The 15,243-nt window shown below is 40.5% G+C and overlaps 1 protein-coding gene across 8 annotated transcripts in view; it reads left to right on the forward strand.

Annotated features, from left to right (window-relative positions):
* The window catches only part of Usp34 (ubiquitin specific peptidase 34), a 190,410-nt gene that overhangs the window by 161,198 nt on the left and 13,969 nt on the right, over window positions 1-15,243 (forward strand). For 7 of the 8 annotated variants that reach the window (XM_039092231.2, XM_039092232.2, XM_063273407.1 and 4 more), the window contains 8 exons: window positions 1,222-1,369; window positions 5,645-6,279; window positions 8,397-8,554; window positions 10,291-10,369; window positions 11,766-11,892; window positions 13,177-13,284; window positions 14,461-14,565; window positions 14,681-14,805. In XM_039092231.2, coding sequence (XP_038948159.1) covers window positions 1,222-1,369; window positions 5,645-6,279; window positions 8,397-8,554; window positions 10,291-10,369; window positions 11,766-11,892; window positions 13,177-13,284; window positions 14,461-14,565; window positions 14,681-14,805 — 1,485 coding nt within the window. The remainder of the gene's footprint in view (window positions 1-1,221; window positions 1,370-5,644; window positions 6,280-8,396; window positions 8,555-10,290; window positions 10,370-11,765; window positions 11,893-13,176; window positions 13,285-14,460; window positions 14,566-14,680; window positions 14,806-15,243) is intronic. The other variant, XM_039092233.2, reaches the window with a different exon arrangement.

Below are 15,243 nucleotides of genomic sequence, written 5' to 3' on the forward strand. Positions count from 1 at the left end.
TTTTCTTTTTTTAAATTAAGGGTAATTTTACTTACAGAAAAACAAAATATAACCAAGTTGAGTGGAAGGTTCAGCTACCTTCCCCCAGCCCTACTCCCTCATGGAGTTCGCTCTCTTACTGCTTCTACCCTTGTACATTCTCTTCTTACTTAATCAGTGGCTTCAGACAGTGGCAGGTTGTCATAAAAAATAATTTTCCTCAGAAGGAAAGTTCCATAAAGCATCTAGAATCCTTAGAAATGTAAACCAGGTGTTGTTAGCAGTTGACAAAAGTTAGTAGAAGGAAGACCAAGACCCCTTGCTGTGGGGTCATTGCTGTGCTAACAGATTTCTTGTGATGATTGGAAAAGCTCAAAGCCCGGGTAAGAAAACCTTTTTCCAAAGGGCCAAATGCCATCACACATTCCTGTTGAAGCAATTCAACTGTGCTACTGTAACCTAAAGGCCATTCACGTAGCAGTAAACAATAAGCTTGTTCAAATCAAGTGATGGGTTGGCCTACAGTCCCAGGATTGCCAACCACTCTTCTCCCATGAGAAGAGTCTTCACAGCAATCCTTCTAGTCTCATGCAGTGTTAGTTTGACCATTGAGTAAGGAAATGACAGATAACAAACTCTAGAAAATTAAAGGGGTTTTCATTTTTCTAAGTGCTGGGGATAACATTGAGGATTTAGTTCTATCATTAAGCCATGTCACCAGCCAAGACAGATTTAAATTTTAAGTAAGTGAACCAACTTACCAAGCCCATGGAATCTCATGTTCATCCTACATTATTTTAAAATTTGTAAACTAGAAACAAATTTTTCTGAGTTTTTCTTTTCTTGCTACTTATAAGTAAATCTATTCAGTACAGTAGGAAAAGATGGGTAAAACTTTTGTGAAGACTCTAAAGGAAAAGAAAAAATATGGGCTGGAGAAATAGCCCAGTAGTTTAGAGCATTTGTTGCTTTTGGAGAGGACCCAGGTTCAAATCCCAGCACTCATACACCCACATGGTAGCTTACAGCCACTCATAAAACTCCAGTTCAGGGGAGCCAACACTCTCTTCTACGTTTCTCAGGAGCAGGCACACATGGGGTGCACATTTATGCTTGTAGTAAAATACACAAAATCAATAAAGAGTTAAGTAAATAAATACATAATGGCATATACCAAAAGAAAATGAAAATCAAATTCTCATTCAGTTTATTGTATATCGTATTTTTTCATTTCATTTATAGGTTATTGAATACAATCCTTCTCAGTGTCTGGACTGGTTGGCAGTGCAGACACCCCGGAATAAGCTGGCACACAGCTGGGTGCTCCAGAATATGGAAAACTGGGTCGAGCGGTTTCTTTTGGCTCACAATTATCCTAGAGTCAGGACTTGTAAGTCAAATGTTTAAAATTTAGCTAATTATTCATTGTTCAAAATTTTAGGTTTCTTTTACTGTTTAGAGTTCAACTTTTAGGGTTTTGGGGGGTGGGGGGGTAACCCAATGATAATGCCCGTTATGCAATGCTCTGAGAGGTGTCATAAAAGACCAGGTGGTGTGTGTGTGTGTGTGTGTTAATATTTGAAATTCTTGACACTATGAGTATTTTGTGTTTTGTTTTTAAGTGTTATTGAAGAAAGTAAAAGATGAGAAACTTCTTTCTTTTTTTTTTTTTTTTTTTTTTTTTTTCCGGAGCTGGGGACCGAACCCAGGGCCTTGCGCTTCCTAGGCCAGCGCTCTGCCACTGAGCCAAATCCCCAACCCCGAGAAACTTCTTTCTTAAAAGTAACTCTTGATTTCAGGACAGAGCTACATAGTAAGGCCCTGTCTTGAAAAACAAACAATAAAATTAACTCTTGAGGATGTTAAGACTAAAATAGTAATTGCAGCAGAAATCATAGCTGTAATTTTGAGAGTTACATAATATTTTTTGTAAGTAAGCCAGCGGAGAATGAACAGATACATTCTTAGATGATAATTGGACATATAGAAAAAGGACAATGGGTGAGATAGGAAATTGTTTGTTAGTAAACATAATGTACTTTCTTTTTTATAGTTCAAACAAATGAAAATCAAAATTAATTTTTAGAATGTCTCCAGTCAATGACATGCTGTTTCTCAGCTGAGAGGACTTTACCTCAGTGAGAAACACAGCTAATATCCATATGCTTTCTAAACACCATTTTCCAGTAAAATACAGATTCATGGTTCTGTGAGAAAGGACAGATTTTAAGGACAGGCAGTAGTCAGAATGAACTGGTGCTTTAAGGGTTAGTGTAGTGCCGTGTAGAGATGCCCAGTTTGCTAAAAGATGTGGCTGTGTCAGAGGCACACGGAAGAGTGGCACACAGCAATTTCAGTAACAAGTAATATGATACTCTGTTTTAATCCAGAGTATAAAATGCTATTTACAAGTTCATACTGGGGGTTGGCGATTTAGCTCAGTGGCAGAGCGCTTGCCTAATAAGCGCAAGGTCCTGGGTTCGGTCCCCAGCTCCGAGAAAAGGAAAACAAAAACAAAAACAAGTTCATACTGATTCCCAGACCCTCAGTACTCATAACACCCATGTGACTCCACTCTGCACTCTTGTGGCCTAGGCTAGCACGTGGTACCAGTTGGTACACAGACATAAATGCCCACAACACACAGTTTAAATAATGAGGTAAACAGGTTCATGAAGGAGACTACTGAGTTATTTTTGCATCCTCCCCAAGGGGTGGACCCCAACTCCTCCTTGATAGGAGCTTAGTGACAGTGGAAGAGGAGAGTGAGGAAATGTCAGAGGTAACTTGACAGTGAGGAAACATGACCATTAGGCAAGTGTCAAGGCTCACATCAGAAAGCCCACGTGAGGAGTGTACTCCTGATAAGTCACAGGCTCTGTTCTTCTAAACTCCTAATTTCTGAGCTGAACCATCAAAAGCCTCAAATAACCTCAGTTTGAGACATTCTTTGAACTGCCTGACAGTACTCCTCACAACTAACTGCCAGAGTGGTTGATCACAGGGGTTCTGAGAAAAAGGCACAAGAAGAGCCGTGTGACAGTGGAATACCGGGTGTCCAGGCCGGATCCTGGAAGCATGCAAAAGCACCACGGGTCAACCAGTGAAAAGGGTGGGGCACACTCTCTGTTTTGTTTTGTTTTGTTTTGTTTTGTCTTTTTTTGTGTGTTTTTTTTTTTTTTTCTTTTTCTATTTTTCGGAGCTGGGGACCGAACCTAGGGCCTTGCGCTTGCTAGACAAGCGCTCTACCACTGAGCTAAATCCCCAACCCCCAAACTCTAATCTTTAATTTGCCTTTTTTCCTTATTCATAATAATAGTAGATATTAATCGTGGTAGGAACTTGGTGGGGTTTATGGGCGTTGTGTTGTACCTGTCTGAGGTCAAAGGTTTGTATGCAAAGAGGACCTTTCAGTGGAGGTTCCCCGTGCGCTGGCTTTAGTCTCCAGACACATTTTATTTACCCCCACAATCCTGTTGGAGGATATTAGCCAGATGTTACACTGATGTTCATGATGGTGCTGTGGAAATAAATTCTTTGACATTGTAGTGACACTGTAATGTTACTCTTACAATGGGCCACACCTGTTTGTCCCATGATCCTTTAAAAAATACATTCCCTTCCTCTAACGTTTATAATGCCCCATTTCAGTACTTGCATAGAAGTCTTTCATCCAGAATGTCCAGTAACCTCTGACATGGGTAGATGCCCTGTACTCCTGCGATCTCAGTGATGGGGGCAGAGGACGTACTCTTAAAATACCAGTTGAGCTGCTTAGCAAATACCAGGGCTCTTAGCAATAGCAAAAGTCCTTTAGTTAGGAAACAAATTGTTAGCTACCAGTTTAAAATTTTTAATCACTAAAAACTAGAAAAAGACAGTTTTTTTAATATTAGGGTCTAAATACTTGAAAAGTTTGAATATATTTTAAAATAATTCAAATAACATAAATGAAAAGCTAAAGGACTTATAAAAACTCTAAAATAGGTAAGCCTTGGTTAGGGCTTGGAGTATCAGCCCTTGGGAATCAGAGGCAGGCACAGGTCTAAATTCACATCCAGCCTGATCTACATCGTGATTTCAGGCCAGCCAGAGCCTCATAGTGAGATCCTGTCTCAGAACAAAACACCACGAAAGAGGCTGGCGAAAGGCTCAGCCGTGCTCTTCCAGAGGTTCTGAGTTCAGGTCCCAGCAGCCACATGCTGCTCACTACCCCCTAAAAGGGTGTCTGATCACCTCTTCTGGCATGTAGGCCTACGTGCACACAGAGCACTCACACATAAAATATATAAATAAACAAAATTTAAGACATTTTTAGATCTATTGTAGCCAGGTGTGGTAGTGCATGCCTTTAATCCCACCATTCACCCACCATTCACCCAGCACTCGGGAGGCAGAGGCAGGTGAGTCTCTGAATGTGAAGCCTGGCCTCTATACAGTGGGTTCCAGGACAGCCAGGGACACATGGAGAAACCTAGAGATGCACAGCCACCCTCCCTTCTCCCTCCCCCCAAATCAAAGACCTATGTGAAGTAAATTTATTCCAAATTTCCTAGTATGAAAAAAGACCTGGTGTCCAGCTCAGGTTTTAGCTTATGCAAATGGACTCATCTCATAAATCACAGCAGCAGAGCGGTAGTAATTATAAGCTTAATGGCATGCAAAAGGCGGGATTCTCTTAGAATAGCTTTCTTTTTTTAAAGATTTATTTATTTATTATACATAAGTACACTGTAGCTGTCTTCAGACACATCAGAAGAGGGCATTGACCCCATTACAGATAGTTGTGAGTCACCATGTGGTTGCTGGGAATTGGATTCAGAACCTCTGGAAGAGCAGTCAGTGCTCTTAACCTCTGAGCCATCTCTTTGACCCTTAGAATAGCCTTTAGCAGATTTTTTTTTTTTTTTTTTTTTTTTTTGTAAGATAGACGGGCAAACAGCTTTATTGAGAAGCAGTTCCCCTCCTGAGGGAGTTGCCTTAGGCTATTGAAAGGCTTCTAGCTAGTAGTATCTTTATTCCTAGCACTTGACACACCATGGGGAGATTGGAAACAGCCTGGGCCCGTACACATGGTAACACATCTCCCTCCAAAAAGGGATGGGACCCTCAAAAGTTACATACTGTGTCGGTGGTATATATGTATTCTTATATATTTATAACTTACGTATGTTATATGGCATTATCTTTAAATCATTGCAAAAATATTAAATGATTCAATGGTTTCAAGTGCTTTTTGTAAGCCGTTTTATTCTAATTTTTTTTCTCTTTGCTAAATCATACTATTTCTTCAGAAAAAATAAATTCTGAGGTGGGAAAATTCTACATTGTGGAAAAACTGAACAGAATAGGCTAGAAAACTAGTTTTGATGCCAGTGCTTGGGAGGAGAGGTTAGGAGTTGAAGGTGAGCTTGGGTGTCAAGAGAGTCTGGTGGTTGTTGTTGCCACTTAGACACGGCAGTGGAGAGTGGAGAGTTTCCCTATGGTCCTTTGGGAACCCTTCTTCTGGACAACAGGTAATCGGAAGGATATCCGAAAGATGTCATGTCCCTTAATTCTTAATCATTTCTATTAATCAAGGGAAGAGTGGTTTTGTGTGTAATAAGTGCTCTTCAGTTTACGGAAGTCGCTCCAGGATCTGACAGTTCTGTTTTACATTTTATAGCTGCAGCTTATCTTCTGGTGTCCCTTATACCAAGCAATTCATTCCGCCAGATGTTCCGGTCAACAAGGTCTTTGCACATCCCAACCCGTGACCTTCCACTCAGTCCTGACACAACAGTAGTCCTGCATCAGGTCTACAACGTGCTCCTTGGTTTGCTCTCAAGAGCCAAACTTTATGTTGATGCTGCTGTTCACGGCACTACAAAGCTAGTGCCCTATCTTAGCTTTATGACTTACTGTTTAATTTCCAAAACTGAGAAGCTGATGTTTTCCACATATTTCATGGATTTGTGGAACCTTTTCCAGCCTAAACTGTCTGAGCCAGCAATAGCTACAAATCACAATAAGCAGGCTTTGCTTTCGTTCTGGTACAATGTGTGTACTGAGTGTCCAGAGAATATCCGCCTTATTGTTCAGAACCCAGTGGTAACCAAGAACATTGCCTTCAATTACATCCTTGCTGACCATGACGACCAGGATGTGGTGCTTTTTAACCGTGGGATGCTGCCTGCCTACTATGGCATTCTGCGGCTCTGCTGTGAGCAGTCACCTGCATTTACTAGACAGCTAGCTTCTCATCAGAACATCCAGTGGGCCTTTAAGAACCTCACACCGCACGCCAGCCAGTACCCTGGAGTAAGTACAGTTCATACTTTTAATATCTGTTTCCTGTACATGGTTAGCAGTACGTTTGGCAAGCTGTAGAGTAGTCTGGTTACCCACTCCCTACCTAGCTTTCAGCGCTGTGCCTGTACCCAGTCCCCTGTTCACGCCAGGCACTCCCTCCCAACCTTGTTTCTTTCTCTAAATATTTTTCTTTAAAACTGTATTTTATGTGTATGGGAGTTTTGTCTGTGCTACACATGTAGTTCTGATGCCCACTGAGGCCAATTTCTGAGGGGTAGAATTTCCTGGTCCTGGAGTTGTAGATGATCCCAAGCTGCCGTGTGGATGCTGGGGAATCAAACCTAGTGCCCTTAACCTCTGTGCCATCTCTCCAGACCCATCTCAGCCGTGTGTAAGGATGTAAAAGGTTTGCTTTCTTAGATACCCTCATACAATCTATAAAATAAGTGATTATATTTTCTTATGCTAATATTAAAGTTCTGTTACCTGTGGCACATACCACATAGTTTTCCTGCTTTAACTTTGGTTTGTCACTGTTGGGGAACAGACCAGGGGCTTGGCCATGCTGTGCAGATACTGCCGACCCGGATTCATGCTTTGTAAATGCATCTTCAATGTGTACCTACTGAAGAGATCAAGGCATCTTTATGGAGTATAATTTCAAAGTGGACTGTCCTTCATTAAGTTAAACTGTTCTTATTTGCTGTATAGTACGTTTAGATTTTCTTACCCAGACAGAATAGCATAATTTTCAATTCAGAAAATTAGAGTACTTGTAATGGAAAAAGGAAACATCATTCAGTACCAGAGATTTCAAAGCTAAGACTGGAAAATGGAGAAGAGAGATTGAGTGTCTGTCAGAGGCTGAAGGGTTCGTGATAGCATCATTTCTAGTAGTTTTCATCATGGCTCACATGAGTGACATTTAGCTCAGTCACCGTGGTGCCTGGAGTCACGTAAACCAGGTGTGAGTTGCCTGTCTCTGTGAGCTGGTTCTTCAGTCAGATGGAGAGGGGCTTTTCCTTCTTCTCTTCTCTGACCGCCCTTCTCCACTCCCTCCCTCCCTCCCTCCCTCCCTCCCTCCCTCCCTCCCCCCCCCTCTCTCTCTTTCTTTCTTTCTTTCTTTCTTTCTTTCTTTCTTTCTTTCTTTCTTTCTTTCTTTCTTTGTGGTAGAACTTAACTATTAGGAACTTTCATGAAAATTGTGGTGTAAAAATTTAAAGTTACACATTTTAATTCATTAGTAGCTGTGTTAAAACTCAACTGTTGCTTCATATTTATGTAAGTAAACTAATTTATAAAGCTACAGTAAGGATTTTATTAAATATTATTTCCCATATTTTATCACTAAGCATTAATTTAGAATAATGTTTTAAATGTTGGTACAAGGTGTGTCTCAGAAACAGCTTTAAATCATTCAGGCTTCATTTAAGTGTTGGAAATCCTTACGAGAAGTGAGATGCTTTCAAGGGTAAAGCCGTTTGCCCAAATTGATGAAGGACCTGATCTTTACCCCTGGGACCCACAGAGTGGAAGGAAAGAAGCGACTTTTGAAAGCTCTCCTCTGACTTCCATGCACGTGTACCTTGCTCCTCTCCCTCAATAAAAATGTTTTTAAAACAAACTAATGGTTTCTCACCTATTAAAGGATGGGAACAGAATAAGTATAGCCTGTCACTAGTTGCACCTTTAAATTTAAAATGCTAGTGTTTTAAGCAGCATTAAGACTTGTGTCTAGTTAGAATTTTGGTGAGTTTCAGTTTTAATGATCATACAGGCATGTCCAGGGGCTTAGGAGCCGCGTGCAGCTCGCATTCACTCCAGCATCATCTGGCACTGCCCAGTACGGAGTTATGAACAAGTTGAAATACAATGTTTTATTTGGTTAATCTGATTACGTGGCTGTTCTGAGAAGAGCTTTATTGGTGACAATGTCATGCAATAATACTAAAGGTCAGACACTTGTGGTAGTATATAATGTATTTAAGTGTAAGTTCATTTGATTACTGACTTATGACCCCTGCTTTCTGCAGTAGTAGATTGATTCATGACTTCAGTAGTTGGCTAGTGAACATTCACGGAGAGTGGGGAGGCATAGATCACCGTTTTATCTCCGCCTCTCTTAGGCTGTGGAAGAACTGTTTAATTTGATGCAGCTGTTTATAGCGCAGAGACCAGACATGCGAGAAGAAGAGTTAGAAGATATTAAACAGTTTAAGAAAACAACCATAAGCTGTTACTTGCGCTGCTTAGATGGCCGCTCTTGTTGGACCACTTTAATAAGGTGAGAGGGGGGCTCTCTGACCAGCTTCTGGGTGGGCTTTCCAAGTAAGAGCATGGGACCTCTCCTTTTGACACTAAAGGAAAAATTTATTAAATCATTACAACTAAAACTTTGTTCTTTTAAGTTTTTTACTATTATTTTAAATACAGTCTTTTGTAGCCTTTTGGTTGGCCTTTTACTGTGCACTGTGACCTAAGGGTGACCTTGACCTTCTGGTCCTTGTGCTGCCTCCACATTGTGTGTCCTGGGGTTGCAGCTGCACGCCACTGTGCCCTATTTGTGTAGTGTTGGGGTCAAAGCCAGGGCTCCCGACTGTCAGCAGGCACTGTGCCAGCTGAGCTGCATGCTTGGCTCTCCTAGTTTACAGAGTTCTCAAGGTCATCAGCAAACACTTCTGTACCAAGGAACAGCTTTACCTAGTTACTTGTTTGTTTGTTTGTGCGTTTTTTGGTTTGGTTTGGTTGGCTTATATTTGTGTGTTGTCCTCTCAGTATTTAAAGGGATCTTAATGTATGAAGTCTGAAGGCTCTGTCTGTGGCAGTTCATTCAGACCCACGTTTGGGTAGTTCCAGTCTAGAGGTCTTGGGAAACAGCTTTTGCATCTTAAGATGAGTCTGATATTATTAATATTTCTTCCATTTTTCCTCAGAGCTATTGGACTTTTTAGAATTAGCAAAAGTAATAGAAGCATCTGTGCAATAAACTGTTCTCAGCTGCAGAACTGGCTGAGGACTCAGACAATAACTGCTTCCAGTTATTTTACTTTCTTTACCTAAGGAAATTAAATTTTGCACAACATGTGTAGTGCTGAGAGGACGTAAAAACAGTGGGCACAATTTTGTGCATTCACTATAATACTAAACTAGTGAACCCAAGAAAAGATTAGGTGATCTCTTTCAGAAGGCTTTGGAGTTTCATCTTCAGTGGTCTACAAAATGAAATGAGCATTTTTTTATTTTTATTTATTTATTTATTATTATTATTATTTTTTTTTTTTTTGCCAATTCCATTTAAAGGAACTCTCTTAAATGTTTGGCATTCAGTTCAGCATGGTTTATTGTTTGCAGCTTTTTCCGTTTAAGTATTGCTGCTTGTTAAGTAAAGGAAAGAAGCATCCAGTGGAAGTAAAAGTGTCTGTCTGCAGCTCTCTCTAGTAGCACTTTGTTACCTCACAGAATGAGCTCTGAGCACAGCAGTAAGTCACAATGTGCCCATGACTTAATCTTAAGGTTTTCAGGGTTGTTCCTGTAAATCTCCCAGGCCGCACTTCATGTTACCCTTTCTTCCCAAAACTGATAAGTGCTTTTGGACTATAGTATAATGTACTGTTTTGCAGAACTTAACCCAGAGTACGTAGAAGTAGAAATGCTTGTGTTTTCAGAGGATTTTTTTTTTTTTTAAACTTTGGCAAATTTGCAAACTGGTACTAGTGGAAAAGTAAGATGTCCCATACCTGAGTGCCACCTGCTGGGTTAGTCTGAGATTCAGAGTGGTCTAGACTTGAGACTCAAAAATAGTGTACATGGCTGTAATTCCAGATTATGAAGTTAATCCAGGAGGATTGCCACAAAATACAGGCTACATAATAAAATCTCTTGAAAATTAAGAAACAACAGATGTAGTCAGTTTATTTTATAGTGGTGGAAAGTTAGGAGCTTAAGCCAATTTGACTTCTGTGTCTTTGTCGTCACCAGACTGTTCTGTTGTATTCAGACTGGACTCTCTTCTTCTTCTAGTGCCTTCAGAATACTCTTAGAATCTGATGAAGACAGACTTCTTGTAGTGTTTAATCGAGGGTTAATCCTGATGACTGAGGTAAATCCTGATTGCCTTTTACTGTGAATGCATCTCATTTCCGAGAGTTCCTACTGCATGTGTATAGGGCGTGTAAGCTGAACTGTCTGTGCAGGGTTGTAGATAGGTTAGTCCTCACTTTATATTTAGGTTTATTTAACTAGTTTTATTTATTTTACTTAGTAAATAAAAATGAAATACATGTGTTTTGTAGTCAAGGGTGCACATTATTTCCCAAGAGTTCCTTATTTGGTGGAATAAAGACAGAAGAGAAGGTATTGAGGAAGTTGTACAAGACTGATGCCTTCAGTCAGTTCTTCCCATGATTCCTAGTTCACAAGGGCAAGATGGCTTAAAGCTACCAGAAGTACATCATACTCTTTAGATGTGTGCTGGAGATAAGATAAAATTGAACACTCAGAGAGCGCTATATGATTTAAGATATACTGTTGGTTTTGTTTTGTTTCATTAATGGTATTATAGAGAAGGAACAGAATAAGAAACTACATTTTGAAGACTTCGAACTTTTGCAGTGGTTCATGGGGAACATTCAAATAGATTACTCCCTGAGCTGAAAGACAAGGAATGTTTGTCTCTGATTGAAATATCTACTCTTTGCTAAGTACTGCGCTGGGCAAAAGAATGTGGCAGTTAACAAACCATATAATTCCTGGTCTGCCAGTTTACAGGTTAAATAGTGCAATAATTGGAATTTTTTAAAAAATATTATTAAATTATTTTTTACACTAGAATGTTTACATAAAATACAGCTCTGAAGGTAAAGGACCTTTAAAATAAGGTTGTATTATTTTAAAAAGACTGGAGTCTAAAGAAGTGGTCCAGTCAATAAAGTTCTGCTCTGCAAGCGTGAGGACCTGACTCCTAGCACCCACATAAAGCCAGGCAGTGGGCCTGCCCTCACCACAGCACTGGGAAGGTGAGCGGGCTCCAGGGTCTGTGAGCCGCTCTGTCCAAGACCACACAAATAAGCCACAAGCCGCTCAGCACAGGGGTTGGAGAGAGCCCTGCTCTGCCAATTGTCCTCTACCCTTCCTAGGCACACCGGTGAGCGCGCGTGCACACACACACACACACACACACACACACACACACACACACACACACACAAATCTTTTCAAGACGTCTTCTTTATAAAGGTAGAGAATGATTGAGGAAAACATCTGACATGCACACACGCACATGCACACACACAGATACACACACAGATGCACGCACACATGTACACACATACATGCACTTACCATACACCACACATACAAAGAACATTTGTTTGGTATACGTATATGCACATGTAATCTGAGTCTGGAAATGCCTTTTAGAAGATAAAGAGTTTCCTTTTTGTCTAAAGTAGACATGAAGTTGAAGGTTTAAATGTTGCTTCCTCAATCCCTTGTAGTCCTTCAACACACTGCACATGATGTACCACGAAGCAACAGCCTGCCACGTGACTGGAGACTTAGCAGAGCTTCTGTCAATATTCCTTTCGGTTTTGAAGTCTACACGCCCATATCTCCAGAGAAAAGGTTTGGTCATGTGTAGTTTTTATTTTTTTACCATTTTGCTGCCATTTAAGAGACTTGTTTTACAAATGAAAGGCCTCACAAAAGATGACTTCCTACTTCCCGAGCCATTGGTTCCTGAACTAGTTAGTATTGTACAGTGTTTATCATGATCTCACAATATAAAGGGGGAGTGGAATGTTCTTATAGATTTTATTCATACCTACTTAAAAACAATAGACAAGGGGTTGGGGATTTAGCTCAGCGGTAGAGCGCTTGCCTAGCAAGCGCAAGGGCCTGGGTTCGGTCCCCAGCTCCGGAAAAAAACAAAAAACAAAAAAAAAAACAAAAAACAATAGGCATAGTATGAGAGTCAAGATTTAGGAGATTGGAAAAGCTTCCACACACAATAGTAAGTTGGGTTTGTTTGTTTGTTTGTTTGTTTGTTTGTTTGTTTTAACATTCATGGCTCAAATTAGGTCATTTTTAGTGTTAGTAGAAATAAGTGTAAAAATATTTATTACTAGTCCTGAACATCATGATCTAGAAAATGAAATGTATCAGTGCCTTATATATAACACCTGCAGTGTTGGTGACTTGAAAAGCTGAGACGGAAGATCCCTAGAGCTTTAGAATTTAAGACAGACCTAGAGCAGATCTCATGACCTCATCTCAACAAAAAAGTGGAATATAATTGTCATAAAACCAAGTACTTTAGGAAATCTAGTGTGTTTCACATCATTGACATGGATTAATGGATAAAGGTGCTTTCTACCCAATCCTGATCAGTTAAGTCTGCTTTCTGAAACCCACCAAAATGTGGAAGGGGAGACGGAGGGTCATAGATGGTCCTTTACTTTTACACGTGCACCGTGACACATGTCTTCAGTCCTCTTCCACCCTCAGTGTGCACATGCACAAATAATAGTAGTTTTTTTTTACAATAGAAAAGATGTAACATGTTTAGCATACACCCACAATCCTCACCCTCAGGAGGGTTACCCAGGAGAGCAAGAACGTTCCAGGCCAGCCTGGGCTATATATAGCAAGAGCAGGAAAGTCCCAGGCCAGCCTGGGCTATATATAGCAGAGCCAGTCTCTCTCCACCCTTACCCTGCTCCTGCCAAAAAGAAGAGTAGGTTTAATGTAATAATCTAATAATCTCATAAAATTAACCACTTAGCTTTCACCAAAACGTGTTTTATGTAATTAATTCAAAACTCTTGATGTATCACAATAGAAAGAAGAAAAACTATGAGGGCCTGTGATTATTCAAAAGCCCATTTATATCTGCTTTTATATTTGCAGATGTGAAGCAGGCACTAATCCAGTGGCAGGAGAGAATTGAATTCGCCCATAAACTTCTAACCCTTCTTAATTCCTACAGCCCTCCAGAATTACGAAATGCTTGCATTGGTAAGTTACTTGAAAAATAAAAAACTATAGACCAATATTTCTGAAATTTTTGGTTTGTTTAGCTTTTTGTCCTGTTTATATAGGTTGTGATATTAGATTTACAGTGTTTGGAAGACAATGAAACTTGTTTGTGTAACTCACCCAAGCAAGCAGGACCCAAGAAAGGCAACTTCTTTGTTAATATGCTAGTGTTGACACACTCGTGTGTTGTTAATATGCTAGTGTTGACACACTCGTGTGTTGAGTATTGGGGTCTCTTTCAGTTGTCCGTAGGCTTCTTGCAGTTCTGATCTTCTGATCCCACATCACCTGTAAGGGTAAGGTTAGTTCTTTCACTGTGGGTTGTTGGCCTTAAAAACACTTCTCAGTTCGTGAAGACAAGAATGAGAGTGTGCTGCTTAGAGGCGGATGCCAGGAAAGAAGGAACAAAAGTCAGACGGTGACTTGCTCTATAGACAGGAGCTAGAGCAGGGTGGGGGCTGGGGGAAGCAGGGATTGCTTGTTTTTGTCTTGCTGAATTTTTCTAATTGAAAATTTTAAGTACTTCATCTGTTCATAATTTTTTCTCAGTAACTATAGACCCACTTGTGAGCGAACACTCATTTATAAAATGATAATGTATAACTATTAAAAGAATCTTCGTTTTAAATACAGAGTGAAGTTTTTTACTACCTTAGGAACTGCTTGAAGTCGTGAGCATTAGACTATTAACTGTTTGTAATTTCTCAGAATAGCAAAAACAACTAATTGCCCATCCTGAGACTGACTCTTGTGTGGTCAGTGGGTGAGAATCAGTCCAGCCAATATCACCAAGCTTTGAATAGTAGACTGCAGGTTACCAGCTGTTTCTCGGACCCAAGCTGTTGTGATGGACTTTATAGCAATGAATGATATGGCACATTGCTGTTTGACTGGACTGTGTGTGTCTACATGGAAGCAGGGGGATGGGGGAGCAAGGATAGTGTTTTAAATGTCTTGTCTTAAGTAAGGGCCTCCGCTCTGCTTGTCGTAGCTCTTGATCCTGAGTTGGGCATCAGAGCGTCTCTCCCTGTGTGAGGAGCTCCGCCAGTGTGTGGTGCTCACCACACCAGAACCTCGTCAGGACTCAGGAGTGGAGAAGCAGTGGGTACATCTAACCCCCCCAGTGCTTAATGCTCAAACTGTTTTACTTTTCAGATGTCCTCAAGGAACTTGTCCTTTTGAGCCCCCATGATTTTCTGCATACTCTGGTTCCCTTCCTACAGCACAACCATTGTACTTACCATCACAGTAATATACCAAGTACGTATTTATTTAACATAATCCCTGAATGTGGTTGACATGTATCATTCTGCACACTGAAGCTTGGAGATTTATGTTTTCCATTTATTCTTATTGTACACTTTTAATGTCTTAGTGTCTCTTGGACCTTATTTCCCTTGTCGAGAAAATATCAAGCTAATAGGAGGGAAAAGCAATATTCGGCCTCCGCGCCCTGAACTCAATATGTGCCTCTTGCCCACAATGGTGGAAACCAGTAAGGTATGTTGGGATGCCAGGAAAATCGTATTTCTATAGAACAAGGTAATCTGAGCTCCCCCTGGCGGTTGGATCCGTTAGGTTTATGTGAACGTTTCATGAAGGCTAATAATCAGATCAATAATCAGATTCCTTTGGACGTCTCGCTTCACGCGCTCTTACGTGTTGATTGGCATTTGCAAAATCAACAGCATGAACTGGTCCTTAAGATTTTCCTTCTGCTAAGAAGAGAGCTTAACAGTAAGCCTTAGTGTGACACCAGGCTAAACTGTAGCCACGTCCTGCATTTAAATCTACAACGTTCAGCTAGGCACTTGAGATGTTTTTAATTTGGCCACATAATTAAGACCTCGGTTAGGTCTTCTTAACTGCCCAGGCCACTGACAGAGTCATCATCTGGCTTCTGCTCTCTAACACTTACTCTAAAATAGTGCCAATTCT

The sequence above is a fragment of the Rattus norvegicus genome, chromosome 14, assembly GCF_036323735.1.
Source record: "Rattus norvegicus strain BN/NHsdMcwi chromosome 14, GRCr8, whole genome shotgun sequence".
Lineage (NCBI taxonomy): Eukaryota > Metazoa > Chordata > Mammalia > Rodentia > Muridae > Rattus > Rattus norvegicus.